The following is a 23,265-nucleotide window of genomic DNA, read 5'->3' as shown; positions in this document are numbered from 1 at the left end:
AGCTGGTCTGCTCAGCCCAGGAGTGTTGTGTCCTTCTGGTTATTAGGGCTCAAACTGCTCTTGATCCAGAATGGCTCCCGCCAGGTGCGGCCCCTCGGGATCTCCAGGCTGCCCAGGACCGTGAATACGATGAGATGTCCCGGCCAGGATCAGGATGCTTCGCACAGTGTCGGGGGCTGAGCTTCATCTCTCCTAAAGTCATGTGGTGGACTTTTGACCGCCTGAGCCTCCCCGCCCACCAGTGCCTCAGAAGTGACCTCGTCTGGAAACAGGGTCATCACAGGTCATTAAGTGAGCATGAGGTCGTCAGGGTGGGCCCTAATCCTGTACGACTGGAGCCCTTTCACCAAGGGGGATCTGGAGACAGGCTCAGAGAGAAGACAGCCGTGTGTGGGATGAGGAGGCGGCCTCGGGAGCACAGCCCTGCCGGCGTCGTGGTCTTGGGCGTCCGGGCTCCAGGACCGCGAGGGAACGCGTTTCTGTTGTTTGAGCCGCGCGCCTGTGTTGCTTCTTTACGGCGTAGCAAGGGACTGTGCGTGGTAATTCAGGTTACCGGTCGTCTGAGCGGGCCCCGTCCAACCACACGAGCCCTGTGGAAGCAGAACGTTTTCTCTGGCTGGAGCCCAAGAGGCAGAGCTTTGGGGCCCAGGGGAATTTGGCGCACCGTTCCTGGCTCTGAGGACGGGGGAGCCACGTGCCAAGGCATGCGACGGCCCTTCATAAGCGAGCCGGTGACAGCCAGCGTGAGAAAGGGCGCGTCCTGCAGCCTCCAGGAACTGAGTCCTGCCAGTGGCTGGATGAGCTGGCGGGTGGAGGCTTGCCCAGAGAGTCCGGCCCTGCCTGATACGCGTCGGCCTCGTCAGCCTCGCGAGGCCCCACGGAAAAGCCGAGCTCGGAAGAGCCAAGCTAAACCCTGCTCAGACGTGGAGCCTACAGCACCGTGACATGATAAAGGGGTTGCTTTAAGTGGTGACGTTGGCAATGATTTGTTACACGGCAACGGCAGCCGATACACCTCTTTCCTGCAGAACATTCGCCGTCTGGGTGCCTCTTCCAGAGCAGCTCAGTCTGCCCCTCTGCCTCCGGTGTTCCTCACAGGCTGGCTGTCGGGTCCAAAGGCCGGGCAGACGATTTAGGTGAAGGGACATTTTAGGTGACATGTGGCCACACGCCTCCTGGTTTTCCCTCCACTGCGAGGATAGCTGGGTTAGGGACAGCAGCACAGCCCTGCACATCACCGCTGCTGGCAAGAGGGACTTTGCAGATGTGATGCAGGTAAGGCTCTTCACGGGGGGCAGGGGACGCTCCTGGATGGTCGCTGTGGCCCAGTGCTGTCACAGGGTTCTCGGAAGAGGGAGGGGGAGGGGCTGAAGCAGAAGTCACAGCGGCGTGAGGAAGGGACCCTGAGAAGCTGGCAGAGGTGGGGGGTGTCCTCCCCCAGAGCCTCCAGAAGGAACCAGCCCTGCCCACACTTAGATTTTAGGCCTCTGAGCTCCGGACTACGAGACGGTAAATTTGTGTTGTTTTAAGCCAGTAAATTTGGGGTGATTTGTTACAGCAGCAGCAGGAAACCCATCCACCGTGTTGTAATCATTGTCCATCCTGATGCTCAGCTGCCCCTGCTGTGTCCGCTGAGAGCCCTGCCCGCCGGGTTCTGTACCTTTCCTCCCCAATTTTTTTTATTGTGAAAAAAACGCATAACAAAATTTACCACCTTTTTAAAAAAATTTTTTTTAAGGTTTATTTTATTTTTTGAAGGAGAGAGAAACAGAGCATGAGCAGGGGAGAGGCAGAGAGAGAGGGAGACACAGAATCCGAAGCAGGGTCCAGACTTCTAGCTGTCAGCACAGAGCCCGACACGGGGCTCGAACTCACAAACCGCGAGTTCGTGACCTGAGCCGAAGTCTGACACTTAACTGACGGAGCCACCCAGGCACCCCTAAAATTAATCGTCTCAAGGGCACAGTTCAGGGGCATCAAGTGCATCCACACTGTCGTGCAGCCGTCCCCCTGTCCGTCCCCAGAACGTGTTCGTCTTCTCAGACTGGACTCTGTCCCGTTACACATGGACCCTCCCCTCCCCCAGCCCCACCCTCCCGCTCTCGGTGTCCGTGGCTCCGACTCCTCCAGGGCCTCCTGTGAGCGTCCACTCCTACAGGACGTGTCCCCCTGTGACAGGCTGACGTCACTCAGCACGGTGTCCTCCGGGTTTGCCCACGTGCTAGCAGGTGCCGCGATTCCCCTCCTTTTTGAGGCTGACGTTCCCTGGTGTGGGCGACCACGTCTTACGTACCCATCCTTCTGTGGCCCATCTGATGGACCCTTGGGTTGCTTCCGTGTTTAGCTGTTGTGAGTGACGCTGCCACGAACACGGGTGTGCAAATATCCGTTCGAGACCCTGTTTTCAGCTCTGCGGGCATACGCCCCAAAGCGGAGCTGCTGGGTCACACGGTAATCCCGCTTCTCGGGAAGCCCCAGACCCTCCCACGATGCCTGCAGCGTCTCACGCTCCCGAAAACAGCACACGAGGCTCCCATCCCCCACACCCGTGCCGGCACCTTTATTTTCCATTGGTTCCAGAGCAGCCGTCCCGGTGAGTGCGTGCTGGTATCTCGTGGTCGTCTTGAGGTGTGTTTCCCCAGTGATCGGTGGCGTTGAGCATCTCTTCACGGGCTCATAGGCCCCCAGGCCGGAGCCTGGGAGGTCTAGCTGTGGTCCCGGGGACAGCCCGGGCGCCACCCCAGCCGGGCGATCAGCACCCCCTCTGGTTCGCCTCTCGCGGAGTGGGGCTGCGGGTGAGGACTCCCAGGACCCCGTGGGCACACACCGGTGTGGCTCGGGAGGGTGGAGGCAGGGGCCTCCCCTGGTTCCCCTGGGCACCGCGTCAGAAAGTCCGCGATGCTGGGCCTGCGCCCTAGGCCTGCTGCTTCAGGGTCGCCCCTTGCTGCCTTCTGCCGTTTCCACATCTTGCTGGGTTCCAGAGGCTCCTGGGCCAGCCTGCCCACCTGCCCTCTCACCTCCAGACATCATACCCGGACCCCGTGGGCCGTACCTGCCCTGGGGCGCCCCTCCGGCCCGGCGCCCACGGAGTGCAACGCATGGGCGTCCGCCCCCCCCCCCCCCACGAGACGGCGTCTGGTCAGTGCGTGAAGGACTGATCGCTGACCACCCCGTCTGCTCCTCCCCGTCTCGGGCGTCACCGCCCACCCATCCCCTCAGCCTTGATTGACGCCCCCCATCCAGTCCTCCAGAAGCCTGGCTGCCTCCACCTCAGACACCCTGGACTCGGCCTGGCCTGGTCCCTATCGTCACAGGGATGTGAGGTGACGCCCCCCCCCCCCCCCCCCCAGGACAGCCATCCTGCAGCAGGAGCCGAGCGGCGTTTATAGTGCTCCAGGCAACGGCGCTCGCTCTTGTCCGCCCTCCCACCACGGCCGTGGGCCGGAGGTCGCCCGACCCCAACGGGAGTGGGCAGTCTGTGACTCTCCTCACGGTGCGCCACAGCCGGGGAACGAGGCGCCTCGGGCCGCTGCCCGTGCCCAGGGCCGGCTCTCCTGCACGGCCAGGGGACGCGGCACCGGCCGGAGGCTAAAGTGGACGACCGTTTTCCAAACGAATCAGTCCTTATGTAAGTGACACGGCGGCCAGCTGGAAAGGCCTCCGCCACCAGCTCCCGGACGCAGCACTGACGACTGCCTGGTGGTCCTTCCACGCACGTCAGCCGGTTTCTCTCGTTAGGGCGCGTCATACAAAATGTTGGAGAAGCCTTGCCTTGTCACCTGACACTTATCCTGGACCCCAGAAGCCATCACTACTCTCAGAGTCCAGGACTGCAGCAGCCACGGCGGACTCGGCAGACCGGCTGGCCCGAGAGGCGGGCACGGCCACCTGGAGCCTCGGGTGGGCCGCAGCAGCCGTCGAGGAACATGAGCTCGTGTCTGTCTGGGCAGAAGTGCGTCCCGAGGGCCCTGCGGCTCCCGGCACCTCCTGGGGAGCCCAGCGAGCAGCCCGGACGTCCGGCCCTTCTCCTCTACTGACTGGACCCGGGGAGCCTGGCCCTGCCTGGGGACAGTGCCCGGACCCCAGAGCCACAGCTGTGGGGACGCCGCCTGTGCCCGTGGCCCCGCTCGCCGCGTGCACCACCGCGTGTGGCTCGCTCGCCAGCAAGCCCCGGGGCTCTTCCAGCCGCTCCGCGTCCCTCCACGGGAAGGGGGACAAGCGGCGGCCATCTCCTCGTCCCCTCCTCACGCAGGCAGGCAAGGGGCTTTGCCCACACAGAGCCCTCATGTCTCCAGGGCAGATTCCTAATGGAAACGCGGTCGGGGGGATGCTGCTGTGGGGGTTTGCTGAGGCCACCGAACGGCTCCGCACCAGCTGTCCCTGCCTCGCGATCTGGGGAAGGGCCAGGCAGGGGCTGGGTGCCCTGGGCCCACCTGCCTCCCACAGACCTTCCGTAAGCCCAGGCCCTGGTGGTTTACTGGGTCACGCAGGTGGGGTGAAGAAACGGGTAGGCCAGGCAAGCTGGAGCCTCTGGTCTAGATGTCAGGGTTCGGGCAGGTCAGGAGGGCCTGGAGCCGCTGGCCGCTGCGGGAGATAGCCATGCATCTCCGCACCCCTGCGCCCAGGGCACCCAGAGCCGGAGCCTCGGTACCCCCAGCACCAGCACCTGCTGGCTGTTACCTGCGTGAGCCACCTCACCTCCCGGGTCCTCGATCCATTTCTCCCTGCCTCGGTCTCCGGGGGAAGCCACCTCCTGCTTCGGTGCCTCAGTCTCCCCACTCTGCGAAAACGAAATCTTCACTGTCTCCTTGAGTTGCTCGTGTTCAGTGAGGTGATCAGAGCCGTCCCCAGCCGGGCGTGGGGTGCGGACAGGGCTCCACAAAGCAGCCGCTTTGTCCAACATGGAGCCAAGCTTGGAAGATGAGCACTGCTTGCTTGGTGAGTCCCCCCACGGACTTCCGGATAGCCCTGGGAGGTAGGGAATGGGGGCCCGGAGGTGGGGGGGGGGGTGGGGGGGGGTGGACCCACCCAGCCTGAGCAGGCACCAAGAACGGGGCCTGGAAGGCGGGCACCGCTCTGCGCAGGCCATCGGAGCCCCACCTGGGTCCCCTGGACCCGGAGGCCGACTGTGACTTGGGCGTGCGGCTGCGCACCGAGGCTCCCGGTGCTCCGGCAGCGCCTGCCTGCGGAGGTGAGTGGCCGAGAACCACCAGCTGTCACCGCGCCACTACTGCTCCCCTCCCCCAGCGCCGCCGTGACTGTCGTGATTCTTACTACTACTTCCGTTATAAGGCGGCCCGGCAGCCGGCACCGAGACCCCTCCTGCCGGGGCTCCGTGCGCGTCCGCCGCCCCCCCGCCCCACCCCGCCTCCCGGCGCCCCCCGCCCGCCCGGGCCGATCCACTGCGGCGGCGGCGCGGGGAGCGCGGGGCGGGGCGCGGAGATGGGAGCGCCGCCCCCGCCGCCTCCCGCCCGTGCGCTCCCGCAGGATGGCGCGGGCCAAGCTGCCGCGCTCGCCGTCCGAGGGCAAGGCGGGCCCGGGGGGCGCCCCGGCCGGCGCCTCGGCGCCCGAGGAGCCGCACGGGCTCAGCCCGCTGCTGCCGGCCCGCGGCGGGGGCTCCGTGGGCAGCGATGTGGGCCAGAGGTAGGGGCGCGCGCCCGGGGGACCCCGCGTACCGCCGGGAGGGGCTCTGCTTCTCTGCCGCTCGCCTCCCGCACCGGCTCCGCTCGGCTGCACCTGCCGCGTCGCCCGCAGCCCCCGGGAAGGGGGCGGGGGACGGCCGGGTTCTCCCCCTCCGACCCCTCACCCAGGCGCAAGGACCACCCGCTGTGCTATCAGCCGGCCTCTGGGAGCCTGTGCTCTCCCCCTCCCTCCTGCTCTTAGAGGCTGGTACGGTGGGCCTGCAGGTAAGACCGGAGGGAAGCAGGGACGACCACCGAGGCACCCGGCCAGGTGGCTCGGGGACCCCTGCCCGGCCCTCTCCCACTGAGCCCACACTCCAGTGGGTTCCAGCCGCCGCTTGTGGGGAGGTGAGGCCAATATCCGAGTCCCCACTTCAGAAGTGGGCAGCATGAGGCTGAAGGGGGGGGGGGGCGCTGGCTGAAGGCTGCATAGCAGATTGGAGCTGGGACGCAGGTCTGAGGCTCCCTGGGGGGCTAGTGCCTGAAGCTGGTGGCAACCAGGGTGCAGCAGTCCAATTTCCTGGGGAGGGGCCCGCCTGGGGAAGGGGGCCTCACCAGCCCTTCTCCAGCTGTGCTGAGCGCAGGGCTGGATGCAGCACCCCCATTTCACGGATGAGGACACTGAGGCTCTGTCTGCGGCACTAGTCCTTAGCCAGCAGCAGTATTCAGCCAGCACCTTCTCTGTGCAGGGAACCCTTGTAGATGCTGCGGGGGAAACGGAGATGAATCAGATCCGCCCTGGGTGTGGGCACACGTCGTGGGCACAGAAACCTGTGCCTGGCAGAGAGGTGCAGGCTGGGCCGGGGTGAGGCGAGTGGGAGCTTCCAGGGCCGCTGGCCCTACGGGGAGGGGCACAGGAAGATGGGCAGGGGCCCTCCAGGCAGAGGCGACAGCCAGGGCCAAAGCCTGGGGAGGGTGCGATGCCTCGTCAGAGTTGGGGCCGAGGTTGGCAGGGACTCTCGGCCCGGCAGATGGTAGGATGAGGGGTGTCTCGGGAGCCTCTCCCCTGCCCCTCCCCTCTGGCCACAGGCTACCCAGGCCCCTCCTGCCCTCACACCCTGTTTCTGGCTCCTTCAAGCACCCCTGGTGGAAAGCTGATGCCCGGTGGTTATTCCCATTTGCCAGAGCGGACTGCTAAGGCTGGAGATTAAGTGCCTCTGAGAGGCGCTGGAGCAGCTAATGGGCAGCCCGGGCAGGAAGGCAGCAAGTGCCGGCCAAGGCCCTGAGGACAGAGTCCTCTCCTTTCCATCCTCCTCCTGCGCCGCTGGGGGCAGTGGCTCCGGAAGCTCTGGTTACAGCCAGTCCAGCCGCTGCAAGAGATCGGTTCCCCTTGCTGTTCCTGTTCCTGCAGGGGTGCAGAGGCAGGTCCTGCCCAGCCTGCATCTGAGCCTGCAGTGCAGAATGGGAACTGAGATGGCAAAGCCACCTCTTCCAGGAAGTCCTCTCCCCTGCCCGCACTCTTCTGCCCCCAGTTCTGTGCTGACCCTTATACGGGTGGCCTCGCTCTATCCCCAGCAGCCCCTGAGGTACAGGTATCAGCCTCCTTGTGCAGAGCAGAGAAGGGGGAACTGTCTATAGCTGCGTAGCTGGCCCGTGGTGTTAGGGCCTGGAGCCCTGCAGCCCCGTATCCTCAAATGCTAGATGCACACCATGGAGTTTATTCTGGACAGGAGCAGTAGAGAGCCACAGAAGGTTCCTGAGCAGAGGAAGGCATACAGGGTTTTTGCTCCTTGGAAACTCAGATCTGACGGAAGGTCCTGCACAACCAGGGCGGGGTGACGGGGACCTTCTGTCAGAGGGAGCCAGTGGCCAGAGCTCCTGAAGCTGGCCCCATCTGCATGCCGGGCCCCCTTCTGGGGCCAGCCAGGATCAGCGCTCCTGGACCACGAGGCACTGGCCTTCCCCAGGGTGGCCCACTACAGCTGGGGAGGCAGCAAGGCACCGGGAGGTGCCTGCTCCCAGTGCCAGGGCTCAAGGCCCCCCACCCAACACAGTGCACCCCAGTGGCGTGGATGCTGGGTGGGCCAGCACGGGTCCCTCCCCCACGCCAGCCAGCCCGAGCGCCCTGGGCTCTGAGCTCATGGGTCTCCTCCTTCCCCTCCCCCATGTCTTGTGGGGCCAGGAAGGGGAGGGGCAAGGCTTAGAAATCACGACCTGGAGCAGGAGTGTTGAAGACCATCGTTCAAGAACCTTTGAGCAAGGGGTCCAGTGGACTCTCCCCGTGGGTCGGGGCTGTGCTGGGGCCCCTTCCTGACCCCAAAAAGCCCGGGGCTGGGGGCCCTTTGCCCTTCCCAGGTGCTGCTCTATGTTTGGTGTGCCAGCCTGGACGGACAGACAGGGCTGGAGAGGAAGGGGCTGATTGGTGGGCACCTCCCTCCCGCCCCTTCTCCTCCCCCCCACCAGGTTTGGGTTCTGCACCAGGTGAGGGGCTCACCGGTGTAGCCTCGGAAGGGACATCTGAGTGGGTGGCCTGGAGGGCACGGGAAGACTGCAGAAAGATCTGGGAGGCAGAACGCAGGGGTCTGGGAGTGGTGCGGGGTGGTGGCGGGGTGTGGGGAGGGCTGCGGACGGCTGCTTGGGGTACCTGGAGGCACAGCCAGGCTGGCCAGTGGGACGCTGCCGTCGCTGTGGATGCCCGGAGGGGAGGAGAGGGGCAGCAGGCCAGAGGCCAGGATGGAACTCTGAGGTCCTGCTTGAGGCTGTGGGCAGAGGCCACCGTGTCCCCGGGACAGACAGAGAGTCCTGGGGAAGAGGGGGGCCAGGAGGAGGGCCTGGGCGGGGGAGGAGTCGCTGCGACCAGATGAGGCCGGTGCCCCGCCATTGGTAGCTTCAGGGCAGAGGACATCCGCGGAGGGGCCTCACTCAGAGGTGGGCTGACAGGCAGGGTTTGGGGAATAGAAGGGGAAACTCCCGCTGAGGGGCTCCGCGGGAAGCCCCGGGAGGGGCGGGGCCTGGGGCGGGGCCGTGGGGCGGGGCCTGGGGAGGCGGGGCCGGAACAGCTGGAGGCAGTGCCTGGCGGCGGGGGGGGGGGGGGGGGGGGGATTGGAACCCCGGTGAGCCCCAGTTCGGGGCTGCGTGGAGTGGCCCCTGGGGGCAGCGTGTCCCTCCTGCTGCCTGTGGCCCTGTCCCCTGACGACGGGTGTGGAGGGGCAGGGCGCACCTCTGCGTGCAGGGTCCCGGGAGCTTCTGTGAACTCGGGGGCCGAGGCAGGAAAGGGAGCGAGGACGGCAGGAAACACCTTTCAGCGGCGGCCACTTTGCTCCGCTGGCCCCCCTGCGCACCCACGCCCGCCCCCCACCCCCCCGCCAGGTGCTCCGAGCCCAGCGTGCAGCTCCACACCTCGGGGTACTTGGGGCTCCAGTGTGGTCCTGCTCTCCTGCTGTCCTTCCCAGAGTCCCGCGCGTCTGCCGTGACCCCAGGCTTGCCACAGCCAAAGGCAGTAGGCGGAGCCCCTTCCCCACAGGCCCGCTTACCCCCCTCCCCTTTAGGTGGCCCCCGTGGTCCTCCAGGAACCCGGCCACTCTCCTCACCCACCCTCCTTGAGCTCCACCGCCACAGCCCCACTGCAACAGCCTGGGCCTTGCCAGGCTCCTGCCCAGCCCCCTTCTCCCCACCCCTCTCCGTGCAGCTGTCGCCCCAACTCAGAGCTCGGGGCGGCACCGGGGCCAGGACAGGAAACCTGAGGTGGACAAACATGTAGAATCTGCCAGAAGCTCCCGGCAGAGCCCTGGCCTCCCCTGCTCCTTGCGCAGCCCGGCCCCTGAGCACGCCCCCTCCAGTCCCTCATCGTCCCGGACCTCCCCGCAGCCCCACTGTGCCGTCCCAGGCTCGAGGAGCTGTAGACCGGGGCACTCGGAGGGGGGCCTGCCCACCCGGAGGGCCCTGCACGGGCGGCGGGCGGCCGTGTGCGGATGACCCGGCCCGTGTGAGGGGCTGGCCCAGCCCTGCAGGCCAGCTCCCTCCTCCCTGCCGTGGCCTCCCCGGTCTTCCCCGAACATTCACATCCTCTTCTGGAACATGGCAGCATCGAGGGTTAAGAGAGGCTCCCTGAAGTCCTCTGTGCACCAGATGGGTACGTCATCAGCAAATAGACTTTCTGCATATACACGCAAACGCCCACCCCTCCAGAGCCCCCAGGGGCCAGTCCTCAGAGCCCCAGCTGCCACCAGCACCACCCCCCTGCTGGCCTCCCCTCCAGCCCAGGCCCAAAGCTGCCACCAGCCACCACCCCCCCACCCCAGTCTCCCCTCCAGCCCGGACCCCAGCTGCCACCAGCCCAGGCCCAGCCATCATGGCGTCAGCTCTTGTGGCCAATCTGGGAGAATCCCAGGGCAGGCTGCCCAAAGGGTAGCAGGTGTGTGATTGCTGGCCCGGTGGAGGGGTGCACCCGGGCGCCCCCCAGGAAGCCTCAGCTCCCTGCCTCGGTCTGTCCTCTCCCTGGGAAGCCAGGGTACGGGGCTGCTGGGCTCTGTGGCCGGGCCCGTTGAAAGCAGGGGAGCAGAGAGGAGGCAGACAGATTTGACGAGGAGGGAGCCCTGGCTGTTGCGTCCGCCCTGTGGCCTTGTGTGGGAACCGCCTCTCGCCACATCAGCTTCCTGGGTATAAAGCGGGGCTGATGGTGCCCTTCCCTGGAGCTGGGGTCGCGGTGCCTGGGGCGGGCTTGGCAGGAGCAGGGACAGTGACCGCGCGCCGGATAGACTGACTCTTGCTTAGTCCTTGTGCTGAAGGCGGGCGTCTGTGGCCTTGGCCTTGTGTGCTGTCTGGCCTGGGCAGGGGGTGCATGTGCTGCGGGCGCTGTGCTGCTTTCTGGGGCGCCGAGGGGGCCAGGCCCAGTAAGCGCCTCACCACAGGCTGCCTCCCGTGGGCACCTCTGCCTGCCTGGGGGCTCCGCGGGTCTGGGGGTGTGCCCAGGGGTGCCCCCCCCCCGACCCCGCCGCTTCCCTCGGACCCTGCCTGGAGCTTCCTTGAGTGTCTGTGCCCCCACCTGGTCCAGGATCCCAAGCCCTCCGTCCATCCGTCTTCCATGTTGATGTGACCACCCGTGTCTGTCCCCAGGCTTCATGTGGAAGATTTCAGCCTGGACTCCTCTCTGTCTCAGTAAGTGCTTGCGGGGAGGGGGCCGCAGCAGGGAAAGACAAGTGGCCTCCCACCCCCAGCAGACCCTGGGAGGAGGGGGCTCAGAGTCCAGTCTGCCCTGCAGCCAGGAGGGACCGGGCACCAGGCAGCCCTGGCCACTGCCGCCCCGTGCCATCAGGTGCTGCTGCTGGGGGTGGAGCTGAGGCCGGGGATGGGACAGTGGGCGGTCCTCTGGGGAGGAGCCCTGGACTAGCAAACAGGGCCATCCAGAGGCGGACACCCACAGCCCTCAGGGGTGCCCAGCGGGAACGGGGACCCCCACCATTTGCGTGTGTGGGGACAGGCATGCAGATGACTGCTGGGACCCTCCCCCCTCAGCCTAGCCCCCAGGCACGTCCTGGCTTCCGTTAAGATCCAGGTCAAGTGGACAGTGGCTTTGAGGCTGGGGAGACCAACATCCTCCTCGGAGCGGCCACATCCTGTCCAAGCCCTGGGCATTCAGCGTGGCCACTAAGTGGGACCCGATGTCATTAATTACCATTGTCAGCGGCGACAGCCGCCGCTCACTCAGCTTCCAGCTGCTGCTGACACTCGTCCCCACCGCAGCCTGTGACCCGGGCCTGTGATTACCCCGGCAGGTGTGTGGGAGCCGGGGGGGGCAGGGGGGGGCTGGGCCACAGTCCCGGGCCTCTGGCTCCCCAGCCCAGCCCCCTGCGCTACGGTGGTGGTGGGGCGGAGGGCCCCTCCAGCACCCGCAGGGCTCTCTGGGGCACCTCGGGCTTCCCAGGGGGAAACGGACGATGTGCGGCCACCCCAGCGTTGTCACTGGTAGAGCAGACGCTCCGTGCCCACCAAGGCCCCAAGAGGCTCTCCCAGGCCCCCGGCCCAGCCGAGGGTGCCAGGACAGGGGTTCTCTCCAACATGTGTGCAGGAGGTCCCAGGTGGGGCCGCCTCACAGGGGACATGCGGGCTGGGGTCACCTGTCCCTTGGAGAAGCCACTGGCCACCGTGCCTTTCCTCGGTCCCCCAGGCTGCTCTGCCCCTCCGGGTTCCCGACACGGGATGTCCCTGGCAGCAGGCCACCCTGGGGCAGCAGGTGACCTGCAGGAGGTGGCCTGTGGCACTGGGCAAGAGCTAGAGGAAAGCCTTTCAGCCCTGGTGGATCCAGAGCCCTGCCACCCCGCAGGAGGGTCGTGGTGCCTGGAGGGATGTCCCCCACAGCGATCTTTGCCCACACGGCCACCAGCCCCCCATGGGCGAGTCTGCAAGCCTGGGGCTGGGAGTGGTGGGGACAGCGCAGCCTTCAGCGCTACCCCACCCCCCACCCCCGGTGCCTCACTACTCAGCAGACACCCCTGCCCGTCCTCTGCCCCCAAGCCCGGCCCTTTGCCCGCACACCTACAGGAAGTGCCAGTGCGTGGGGGGGTGGAGCAGGCCACATGTCTGTCTTGGGCTGGGTCCCTAGGCTGGTCATAGGCTCTGCCCTTGCTCAGAATAGCCGGCCTCGGGGTTGGCAGTTAGGCCGGGGCCCTGCCCTTTCTCTCGCGCGTCAGTCTGCGGGTTCCTGTGTGGAGGGAGCGAGCCACACGGCGACACGCGGAGGGAAGCAGACAGTAGGACCCCGGCCCCATGTGAGTGCACGGCTGTCGTGGCCCGGCGGGCCGGCCTGCTGTGCTGTGTGCTTAGCGTCCGGCCACCCTCCCCGCCGCCGCCCTCCTGACTCTGCCTACGGAGCTTATTGGCACAGGCCATCTGTGCCGGGACCACCTGCCAGCATTCCCTGGAAGGCCTGCTCCCCGGGCCTGCCTGCCCGTTGGCCTCCGGGTCAGCCTGCCGGTCAGAAGGCAGACGTGCAGCCCAGAGTCCGCCTGCCCGGCTCGGCCCAGGGCGGCCACCCTCGCCTGGCACGTCCTGTCCGGTTTCAGGTTGGGGAGGTTGGAGCTGCTTTGCCAGCACAAGGGGGACTCTGTGGGTCCCCTCCAGCGTGGACAAGGCCCTGGCACAGGCAGGCGGTCGGCCTGGGCCCACTCAAACACAAGCCTCGTGGGGATGGGGCAGAGGCAGCCGGGGGCTGACCCTTCCACCCCAGACATTTGAGAGGCCCTGGTCCCATGCAGAGCCCCAAGCCCCCGATGCCTCCGACCCCCTGGGCCAGCCTTGGGCCTTGGCGGGCCTTATTTTCCATACGTGTTGGGATGAGTCTGGCTGGAGCCCTCCGAGGGGCTCCAGGGCAGGGCTCGGCAAGAAGGCCCTTTTGTCTGTTCGGTCTGGATCCCTGTCCTCACCAGCCTGAGAGCTGGCAACCTCCGAGGACAGAGGAGCCTGGGGTGGGGCCCAGGTGGGGCCTGTCCAGTCCCCGGGACCCACGGCCTGACCCCGGGGGTTACACCCAGGGCTTTCTGAGTCCCAGGCTCCCCTCAGGCTCTGGGCCCTGAGACCACGCCCTTGGGGCACCCTGGCTTTAGATCTTCTTCCTGGGCCCCTGGCGGCAGGGGGCCTCGGACCAAGTGCACGAAGGAGCACAGACACCGACGGGGGGAGGGGAGTAGACCCTTGGGCTCCACCGTGGGGTCTGGGGCAGCTCGATGTTGAGGCTGAGCTCCGGGGCCACGGCACCGTGTGTTCTCAGGACCCCTCCCCCGGCTCGCGGGGCTTCCCGCTCAGCCCTTCCCTCACTCCCCAGAGTGGCTTCCGTGAGCTTGGTCACGCACCCCACGCAGGTCCTCGAGCCACGGCTGGACCGGGGTGCCACCCTGCCCCCTGCCCGTGGAGGGCATCAGCCAGGTGGATTTGTGGCCCGGGGGCCCGTCCTTTCTGGGTGATGGGAGCGACAGAGCCGGCCACCGTCGGGACCTAGAAGGAGACCACGGGCACCAGCTGAGCTGATGGGTGCCAGGCCCTGAGCCACGCATCGCGGCGGCCTCTCACTTAATCCTCCTTCGGGCGCAGGCACTTAGCAGACTTGAGAGGTTGAGGGTCAGATGCAGAGGGACAGGCTAACTCTCCCCAGAGCCAAAGCCCCCCCATCTGCCACCCTCCAGACACCTGTGGTGGACCTTTTCTGTCACTGCCCGCCCCCCCAGGTGAGGAGACCGGGGCTCGGACGGGTGCAGGGGCCATGGAGCAGCCGGGCAGGGGAGGCACAGGGCTTCTGTCTGTCTGGCCAGACCCGTCCGTGACCCCGGGGCCCACCTGCTTCTTCCCGTGAGCTTGCTGAGCCGAGAGTGTCCTTCAACCGGGCCCAGGCTGTGCTGTGAACCTCGGGGCCGCGGGGGTCCGGAAGCCCTCCAAGGTTTCCTCCTGCGTCGGCCCAGTGCCCCGTGGGGGTCTAATTACACTTGTCGCCTCGACCGTACTTCAGGCTAAATGGACAGCTCGTAACCTGCTGTCTGTGGTGGTGTCAGAAGTGGGCAGCCGCAGCTCATGAAAAATTAAGAGTGAGAGAGGCTTCACGAGGCTCGATTCACACGGCCACGTCCGCCAGCCCACGGCGTCTCCTTCACCAGCCCTCTCCCTCCGCGGGCCCCCGCCGCTGACCGCCTTGGGGGGCTGTCCCGATGGGTGTCTGCAGCTGACCCCGGGGGACAAGGGCTGGCCGAGAAGCGACCGGGGTTCCGTTTCTGGGGAGCTGGGAAGGGGCCGGGTGACCCGGAAGCAAAAGTGTCCAGGCCCGACCAGTCCCAGGTCAGCAGGCCTGACCCCTTGGGCCTGGGCAGGGGCGTCAGGATGCTCTACGTGCGGCCAGGGGCCGTTGGCAAGCGGGGGCAGGGGCGAGGTTGGGTCAGGTCGGGGGTCCCCGGGGAAGGAGCTGGGGGTCGCTCTCTTTTGCCAACAGAGACCACAGGAAGGAACCAGGGACTCCGGCTTCCTGCTTCGTCTCACCTGCTGGCGTCTAACTGTCCAGCAAGGATAGGCAGGGGACCCGGGGGGAGTGGAGCAGGGCTCTCAGCCGCATAGAGCATGAGGTCCAACGTGGGGAGAGGGAGCGCCTCCGGCTCCGGCTTGGTCTGGGGAGGGTACCCCAAAGGGCAACGTCGGAGGGCAGCCGGGGGCTCAGAGCAGGGCTGGGGTTTAGAGGTCACCTCGCGCAAGCGGGCCAGGTGGGTGTCGAGGGGGGCCCGTGATCAGCCCTAGGGCGTCCCGCGTTCAGAGTTGAGATGGGGGCAGCTGAGGAGTCTGGCGGGGGGGGGGGGGGTCGACCAGAGGGGGGTGGGGACAGGGAGGCTCAGGAGGAAGGAGCAGGGCGGGGCCTCGCTGGCCAGATAAGGGCCCCGTCAGGGAAGCGGCCTGAGCGGGTGGCCCGGGTGGGGTGGGGAGACCCCTCTGTGGAGGCTTTGCTTCGATGGGGCCGGAGGGTGTCGGGGAGGGCTGTTCCCGGGCTGGGTGCTCTTCCCTCGGGCTCACTGACTTGCGTCCGTCTGCCCCCCTGAGCTGACCTCACCGGGCCCGGACCCGGGCCCGGGCCCAGGCCCAGCCAGGCTTGTTGGACCAACTCCCCAGAGGCCCTCAGGAGCCCCCGAAACAGCTCCAGGTGGCGCCTACAGAGAAGGGTGGGATTCAGGGCTTGAGGAGTAAGCCGGGAAGGCAGGGAGAGGGCTCCGAGGAGAGAGAGGAAAGGGGTCTGCGCTGGGGTGCAGTGGGGTGCAGGGGTGTGCTGGGGGAGTGGGGGGGTGCCATGCGGTACAGGGAGTGTGGGGGTCTGCTGGGGGTACAGTGGGGTGCCATGGGGCACCGGGGGTGTGCTGGGATGTGATGGGGTGCCGTGGGCACACTGGCTGTGGTCTGTGGGAGGCCCGTCCTGCCTCTCTGGCTCCGGGGGTCCAGGCTGTGGCCATGTGACCCTCCCTGCACCAGAACCCAAGGGAGGGGAAGAGCCCACGGCGCCCAGGCCTCCTCTGGGAGCCGTGGCCAGTGGAGCCCACTGTGGCCCAGGCGGAGGTCCCCTGCCTGGAGCAGGTCAGGAAGGTGCCGGCGCCCCGGCCGAGGGCCCGCCGAGGCATCGCCCTGTCACACCGTCCTGTGCCCACGGCAGGCTGCGGGGAGGAGGGCCGTCTCGCGCAGCTTGGAGACGGCGCAGCCAGCCCCAGGCAGAGCGCCCCATTCAGCTGTGGGGGGCAGAGCAGTGCTCGTTTCTGCCCCCAGGGGAGGCCAAGCGGAGGCCATTCACAGCCCGCCCGCCTGCAGGCTGGAGCCCCCTGCCCCGGGGCACGATGGCCGGAAGGTCGGACCCCCAGGACCGCGCTCCGCCTGTCCTACTGCCGTCAACGCCAGGGTTTCCGTCCTAGGGGGACACCGGGCCCCCACCGGGCCAGCGCGCAGGGCACAGCGGCCACCGCGGGCCTGGGTCCAAGGCTGGGGCGGTGCTGGGCGGTGGCCCGTTGCCCCAGACCCCATGTTACCCCCAGGGACCCGACGGCCCTTCCCGACTCCGCCTCCTTCCCTGACACGCCGGGTGTGCCGTGGCCGGTTCCCGGGAGGCTGGGAGCCCGGGCAGGACTCAGGGTGCCTGGGGATTGGCCAGGGGCACAGGCGAGCCTGAGGGAAGGAGAGCAGCCTGGGCTGGAGGGGCCACGGCGGGCCTGACGGCCGGTGCCTACGTGCCCGACCCTCTTGCAGGCTGCAGCGGGCCTCAGGGGACAGCCCCGGGGCCAGCAGGCAGAGCAGCCGACCATCGGCTTCCACTCCTACTTAGGGGACACTGGTGTTTGAGCCCTGTGCTGAGGGCCATCAGGGTTTGTTTAATACTGGTAGCGGGCTGCCGGTGACAGTCAAGACTGAGGGCCCATGGCTGTCCGCCTCTGGTGCCCAGAAGGTAGCAGCCGACCGGCCCCAGCTGTGCCCGTGGCTTTGGAAGGGCTGGCGGGCGGGTCTGCCGGGACCACGCGGGCCGGCCGGACACCGGGTCGCCCTCCCGGTCCTGCTGTCCCCGAGGGTCTCTCTTGGCTCCTGCGGTGTGGGAGAAGCCGGTCCCGCCCTGGACTTCGGGCTTGTCTCCCTGCTCGAGCCCCCACTGGCCAGAGCCCCCATGCCCCTCTCCCCTGCCCCCAGGGTCCAGGTGGAGTTCTACGTCAACGAGAACACCTTCAAGGAGCGGCTCAAGTTGTTTTTCATCAAAAACCAGAGATCCAGTGAGTGGGGGCCTGCGGGAGGAGCGGGGGCACAGGCTGGTGGGCGCGGGGCACGGGGTGGGGGAGGCCCCTCGGCTTCAGGCCACCTACCTCCAGTGGGAGGGGGGACCCGGGACGTGCAGGGACCCTGCTCCCCTGCTGGACCCCGGGCTGGGCCGTGGCCGTCCAGGGCACCGGCACAGCCTCCTCCCAGGCGGGCCCAGCCCTCCTACCTGCACCCTGGAGGGTCCTCTGGCCACCTGCCACCCTTTGCCGCTCCCCCGCCTTCCCAGCAGGAGCTTGGCTCCCTGGGACCCCATCTGGGGTGCGGGATGGGGCACGGGCCCTAGTCCATCAGTGTGCCCCCAGGCCCCCACCCTTCTGTCCCAAGGAGTGCGTGGCATGGGGAGCGGTCTGCACCCCATCTGGAAGGCAGGACGGGGTGGAGGGTCTCCCCCCGCAGTGCGGAGCACCCCTTAACCCTTGGGGGCAGCCCAGGGTGTCCCGGGGGCCCAGGAGCCCTGACCTGCATCCCCCGCCCGCAGGCCTGAGGATCCGGCTTTTCAACTTCTCCCTGAAGCTGCTTACCTGCCTGCTGTACATCGTCCGCGTCCTGCTGGATGACCCGGCCCTGGGGATCGGATGGTGGGCGACTGCGGGGCTGGGGGCAGCTTGCCGGGACAGAGGCCGGTGGGGTCAGTTGGGGGGGGGGGGTGTGTGCCCAGCCCCCGGGGACTCTTTCCTTCCCAGTGTCCGCCCCCGCAGAGTGGGCCCTGGATGCCACTCAGGGTCCCACTGACTGACAGGCTTGGCTCGGGGAGAAAGGTGCCCAGGCCGCGCACGGTGGCTGTGCGTGTCCAGCGGGGCGGGAGCGGCATTCCGCTGCCTTCAGCGGGGGAGGGGCGGGGTGCAAGCTGGGCAGGGCCACCCGCACCTCCTGGGTCCCCTCGCTGGCACAGAGCTCGCGCTGCCCGCCTCCTCCGGGTCTGACTTGACCGCGGTAGAGTCGGTCCCTCTTGCTGCCTGGTCTTCCTGCCACCGGTCCTGCCGGTCGCCCGTGCGGGAAGCACACTCTTCCCCTAGAGGCCGTTGCAGTCTCTTCTCCGTGCCCATGTCCGGCAGCCTCCGCGACGCCTTGGCACGACCCCTTCCCTCCCATGCTGGAGACCACTCTTCTCCCCTCCGCTGTCTCTGGGCTTCCGGTGCCCGGCTGTGTGGTTCTGGACAGTCCCGTCTGCCCCATCTCTCCTCTCGTGCCCCCCCCCCCCCGGGTGACTTCCTTAGCGCTGCGTCCGGCCCTGGCTCAGTCCTTCTGCATCACGCTTTAATTTCGGAGACTTCCTTCTGGCTTTCCGCCTCTCCGGAGGTGATGTCTCTAACCCTGCCTTTCTTACGTGTTTCTCTTGGGCTCAGTCTCTGCTTCTCCCGAGCTCACACTGGGTGGGTTTCTTCAAACGTCCAGCAACTTGGGCTCTGCTCACACTAAGAGTGGGGCACTCAGAGGCTGAAGTCCCATCAGTCAGGACAGGCAAAGCCTGGTCACCACTGTCACCTGGGACAGGCTCAGTCCTCAGAGCGGATCCGTCCCGCCTCTTCCCTGAGGGCGAAGTGTGGCCACTTGACCCCTGGGGCCGAGCTGGGAAGGAAGCTGGGGCCGGAGGACAGTGCAATCTGCGGAGCAGGGTGGGGGGGTCCCCAAGCCAGACACCCTTTGACCCTCCCCTGGGGCCCCTCGTGTCTTCATCCCAGGTGGGGCTGTGCAGACCCAGCCGTGGTGGTTTGAGAAGGGAGACTGGGGGTCCTAACTGACTCTCAAACCGCTTTCGTCCCACCTTCTCTTTCCAGAGGCTCCTGGGACATCTGGTTGCACATCCCTACAGGGACCAGGTCTAGGAGTCATTGCCGGTCCCTAGCACGTGGATGGGCGGGTGGGAGGGCGAGTGGCCGGATGAGACTAGGGAGTGGCTGGGTAGAACGATGGGCAGGTCGGTGGCTGGATGAGTTACGAGTGGGGGGCCGGTGGCTGGGTGGGTAACGGGTCGATGGTTGGAGGACGGTGGTAGGTGGATGGGAGGACAGCCGGCCACTTCTGTGGGCAGCGAGTTTGCAATAATAGCCCCAGTAAGGCTCGGGGAAGTGGGTCAGTTGGAAGAAGAGTGGGAAGGAGCTGCCTGTCACCATGGGGCTCCGTGAGAGTGGGATCCTCTCGGTCCGTGACCCTGGCATTACAGCTGGGCGGAACGAACAGGTCTGCCCCTACCCCCTTCCCAGAGGCTGGGCATCCGGCGGGCTGAGAGAGGCTCGTTCCTGGGGTGACTTGGGGTGCACCTGGGAGTCGGCACCTCAGGGTGGGAGCCCAGCTGTCCCTCTCCCTGGCTCGAGAGCATCGTCCAGCCTCGTCTGCGGCGGCTCCGGCCTCCGGGAGGCACCGATTGCCCCGGGGTCCGCTCTGACCTCGCACGGCCCTCCCCGGCAACCTGCCGCCAGACGGGGCAGGATCCCCAGCTCTTTCCCGGCTCTGCCTTTCCCATCCCAGAGTGCTGTGCTCTCCCGCCCAGCCTGTCCGCCCCTCCCCGCCTGGGACCCTGCCCGGCGGTGTGCAGGGTGGGGGCAGGCCGTAGGAGCGCAGACGCCTGTCTGAGGTGCGGGGAGTTGGCCCTGGGTGGGGGAGTGGGTGCCCGCCCACCGGGCTCCTGAGCCCACGGCAGCCGTGGGCGGGGTCTCTTCCGGGGCCGGGCTGGGCCAGCTCTGTCTCTCCACAGCTGGGGCTGCCCGAAGCAGAACTACACCTTCAATGCCTCGTCCTCCGAGATCAATTGGTGAGTTCCCGGCCCAGCCCCTCCGGCCGGATGCCCGGCCTTGGCCCGCGCAGTGGGCAGCGCCAGGCAGTCCCCGCAGAGCACCTGAAGCAGCGGACCCTTTCAGAATTACAGGTGTCGCCCCAAGTGGCTTGACTCAGCGTCCCTCCAACTCCTGGCTCAGCCCTCAGACCGAGGGTGGGGAGGCGGCCCGCGGACTGACGGCGGGTGGGGAGGGGCCCGCAGGGAGGGCCCTCCAGTGGGTCACCGCTCCTGTTCGCACTTGCACCAAGGAGAGCGGTGCCCCCATCAAGCGGTGCAAGTGACCCCAGGATGACCGTGACGTCTGGCCCAGCGTTTAGGACGAGTCCCCAGGGGCCCAGCCACCTCCTGCCTCACTCGGCTCGTCTGTACAGACGGCCCCGGTCCTTCCGTTACCCGAAGGAGCACCGGCGTTTGAACAGACCCTGCCCCCGCCCCCATTTGCTTCACCTCCCGGGAGCCCCCCACCCCCGGCTGGACTGGGGAGGAAGGGAGGCCCCGCGGCTCATCGCACTTGCCCAGGGAGCCTGTCCAGGGCAGGGGGGCCTCCCGAGCCTGCAGCCCTGCCCCACGTCCCGCAGCTTTGGGCCTGGCCTCACCCTGACCTCCCAAGAGGCCTCCTTTCCTGAGGAACCTCTCCCTCCCTTCATGTCCTTGTCCCCTTGAGGGGGAAGGCAGGTGCCCTCCACCCGCCTGAGGAACGGCTCTGGTCAGGGGAGGCCTGGGGGTGGGGCTGGGGGACACCAGCCCGAGGCTCACCTCCCTCCCTCCCCAGGGCGCCCATCCTCTGGGTGGAAAGAAAGATGACTCTGTGGGCGATTCAGGTGAGTGGGGGGCATGGCTCCGGGTGGGCCCTGCTCTCCCCCCGTCCCACTCAGACTGCGCCCCTCCTAGGTCATCGTGGCCATCATAAGCTTCCTGGAGACGATGCTCCTCATTTACCTCAGCTACAAAGTGAGTCCCCCCCCCCCCCCGCCTGGCCTGACCCTCCCCTCTGACGCCCCAGCCCGTTCCCTGACCTCCTGGCTTGCCTTTCTCCCCCCCTCCCCGCCCCCCATGGCCCCCAGGGCAACATCTGGGAGCAGATCTTCCGAGTCTCGTTCGTCCTGGAGATGATCAACACGCTGCCCTTCATCGTCACGGTGGGTGAGCGGCTGGCCGAGGAGGGGGACACCCCGGCCCCGGCCCCCTGACCCGGCTCCTTCACAGATATTCTGGGCGCCCCTGCGGAACCTGTTCATCCCCGTGTTTCTGAACTGTTGGCTGGCCAAGCACGCTCTGGAGAACATGATCGTGAGCTCCCGTCCCGGGTGCCGCGTCCCCCCGCCCCCCCCCCCCCGGGAAGTCCCTGGCCGGAGAGAGGAGGGGTGAATGTGCGCGTGGGGCGAGAGACCCGGCCCGCGTGACCCGGGACCCTGGACAGACCCTCCACTGAGCGTCGGGCCCACGTCCCTTTCCGGGGCTGTCCGCGGGGAGCCTGACGCAGAGGCAGGAGGGGGCGCGGGGCGGGGGGATGGGACCCGCTCACCCGCCTGCACCCGTGCCGCCGGAAGGGCCAGGCGCCGCCCCTGACAGCCCTCGTCCCGCAGAACGACTTCCACCGCGCCATCCTGCGGACCCAGTCGGCCATGTTCAACCAGGTCCTCATCCTGTTCTGCACCCTACTGTGTTTGGTCTTCACGGGGTGAGTGTGCCCCCAGGAGCCCCGCCACCCTCTCCCCCTCGGGCCGCAGCTCAGGAGGGCCCTGCGGTGGCAGGGGGCCCAAGGACAGCGGGGGGGTGGGGGGTGGGGGGGAGGGGGACGGCCCGGAGCCCACAGCCCCGGGCTGCGGTGGGCCCAGGTCCCGCTCCTCTGGGACCCAGGGAGACCTAGGTCTGGCTTCCGGGTCCGTACCTCAGAAGGCTGGGCACCGGCCCGAGCCCCGTGGGGACCCTTTGGCACGAGGTCCAGCTGAGAACGAGGTCTGGGAACGGCCAGGGTGAAGAGTGGGGGGGAGGGGGTGTCCCCTTTCGTGCCCGGCTCCCGCCGTGGGTCCTGGGGTACCGGCCCTGCCCGCTGCTGGTGAAGGCGGCCACCATGTCCCGTTGCCCCGGCAGGGATGTGGGGTGGGCACCAAGGCCCGGGAAGGAGCGAGGAGGAGCCACGTGCTTCCTGCCTCCCCGCCCGCACGCCGGCCCACACCACGCAGACCGCAGCAGAGGGGGCCGGGCAGCCACGGGATCCAAAGCTCAGCCTGCTTTCCTCCCGGCAGCCAGTGTGCCCTCCCATGCCCCTGGGGGAGGGTCTCGAGCACCTCTCTGTGGCACGCCACGCTGCGTGCCGTGGGCCCCCTAGGCCCTGCCGTCAGCAGCTTCCGGTGTGGGGCGAGGACTTGGGGTCACAGGTACGGGAAGCGGGGCCGTCGGGCTCTGTGCCCCGTAGGGGGCTGTCCGGCCTCCTGCCCGACCCCCTGGGTGAGGATGAGGCTACAGGCGGGGCGCAGGCCCACCCACTGACCCCCAGGCCCACACTCCACCAGTGTGGGTCCGCATCCACTCAGGGCATGTTGCCCAGGGGCCTCGAAACAGCCACGGGTTGGAAAGGGAATATCCAGGGGGAGACCCGAGGGGCTGGGCTGTGCCCACTCTGGCAGACCAGGATGGGAAGTCCCCGGAGCCATCGCCCGCCCCAGGTGTCCCAGGCCCCTCCCACAGCCCAGGGCAGGGAGCACAGGGCCCCCCTTCGCCCCCCCCCGCCCCGCCCCAGGTGTCCCAGGCCCCTCCCACAGCCCAGCGATGCCCGGACTTCCAGGACCTGTGGCATCCAGCACCTGGAGCGCGCAGGGGACAACCTGTCCCTCCTCACGGCTTTCTACTTCTGCATCGTCACCTTCTCCACCGTGGGCTACGGTGACGTGACGCCCAAGATCTGGCCGTCCCAGCTGCTGGTGGTCATCATGATCTGTGTGGCCCTCGTGGTGCTCCCGCTGCAGGTGAGCCCCCAGCCCCCACACAGGCTGCCTCTGCCCAGCCCGGAAGCGGGCAAAGCCGGAGGCCCGAGACCCGAGGCCTCAAGGCAGGGCGAGGAGCCAGGGGTGGCGTTCTCGACGGGGAACCACAGGCTGCTGGTGCCGTGCCTGCCCCCTCGGCCGCTCCTCCGGGGCTGGGGACAGATGCTCAGGACCCCGGATGCCCCCTGGTTATTCGGGAAGAGACGGAGCACCCGTTCCCTCCCCGCGTGCTTCCCTTTAAGCCCGCCACACGCCCGCTAAGCCTCCTTCCCAGGAGGCAGCAGCGGGGTCCCTGACGGTGCCACAGACTGGGCCTTGGAACGACAGAAATGTGCTCTCTCCCGGTCCGGAGCCTGAGTCCGAGGTGTCCGCGGGGCCAGCCCATCCTGGAGGTCCCGAGGGCGGCCCCCTGCACCCTCCCAGCTTCCGGGGCTGCTGGCCCTGGGCCCCCCTGGCTTTTAGCTGCGTCCCTCCCGTCTCTGCCCCGTCTTCACGTGCCTTCTCCCCGTGGATCCCTCCGTGTCCTCTTTTGAGGACACCGGACAGTGGACAAGGGCCCACCCTGATCCTG

General features: G+C 67.7%; 1 protein-coding gene across 1 annotated transcript in view; it reads left to right on the top strand.

Annotated features, from left to right (window-relative positions):
- KCNT1 (potassium sodium-activated channel subfamily T member 1) overlaps positions 1 to 23,265 on the top strand; it is a 49,298-nt gene that overhangs the window by 9,282 nt on the left and 16,751 nt on the right. Inside the window, 9 exon segments of the mRNA XM_053204385.1 lie at positions 16,806 to 16,885; positions 17,410 to 17,509; positions 19,627 to 19,683; positions 20,480 to 20,528; positions 20,599 to 20,658; positions 20,772 to 20,846; positions 20,914 to 20,997; positions 21,294 to 21,388; positions 22,496 to 22,676. Coding sequence (XP_053060360.1) covers positions 16,806 to 16,885; positions 17,410 to 17,509; positions 19,627 to 19,683; positions 20,480 to 20,528; positions 20,599 to 20,658; positions 20,772 to 20,846; positions 20,914 to 20,997; positions 21,294 to 21,388; positions 22,496 to 22,676 — 781 coding nt within the window.

The sequence above is a fragment of the Acinonyx jubatus genome, chromosome D4 (assembly GCF_027475565.1).
Source record: "Acinonyx jubatus isolate Ajub_Pintada_27869175 chromosome D4, VMU_Ajub_asm_v1.0, whole genome shotgun sequence".
Lineage (NCBI taxonomy): Eukaryota > Metazoa > Chordata > Mammalia > Carnivora > Felidae > Acinonyx > Acinonyx jubatus.
The sequence above is the reverse complement of the archived record's forward strand: the minus strand, read 5'-3'. Positions and strand labels throughout refer to the sequence as shown.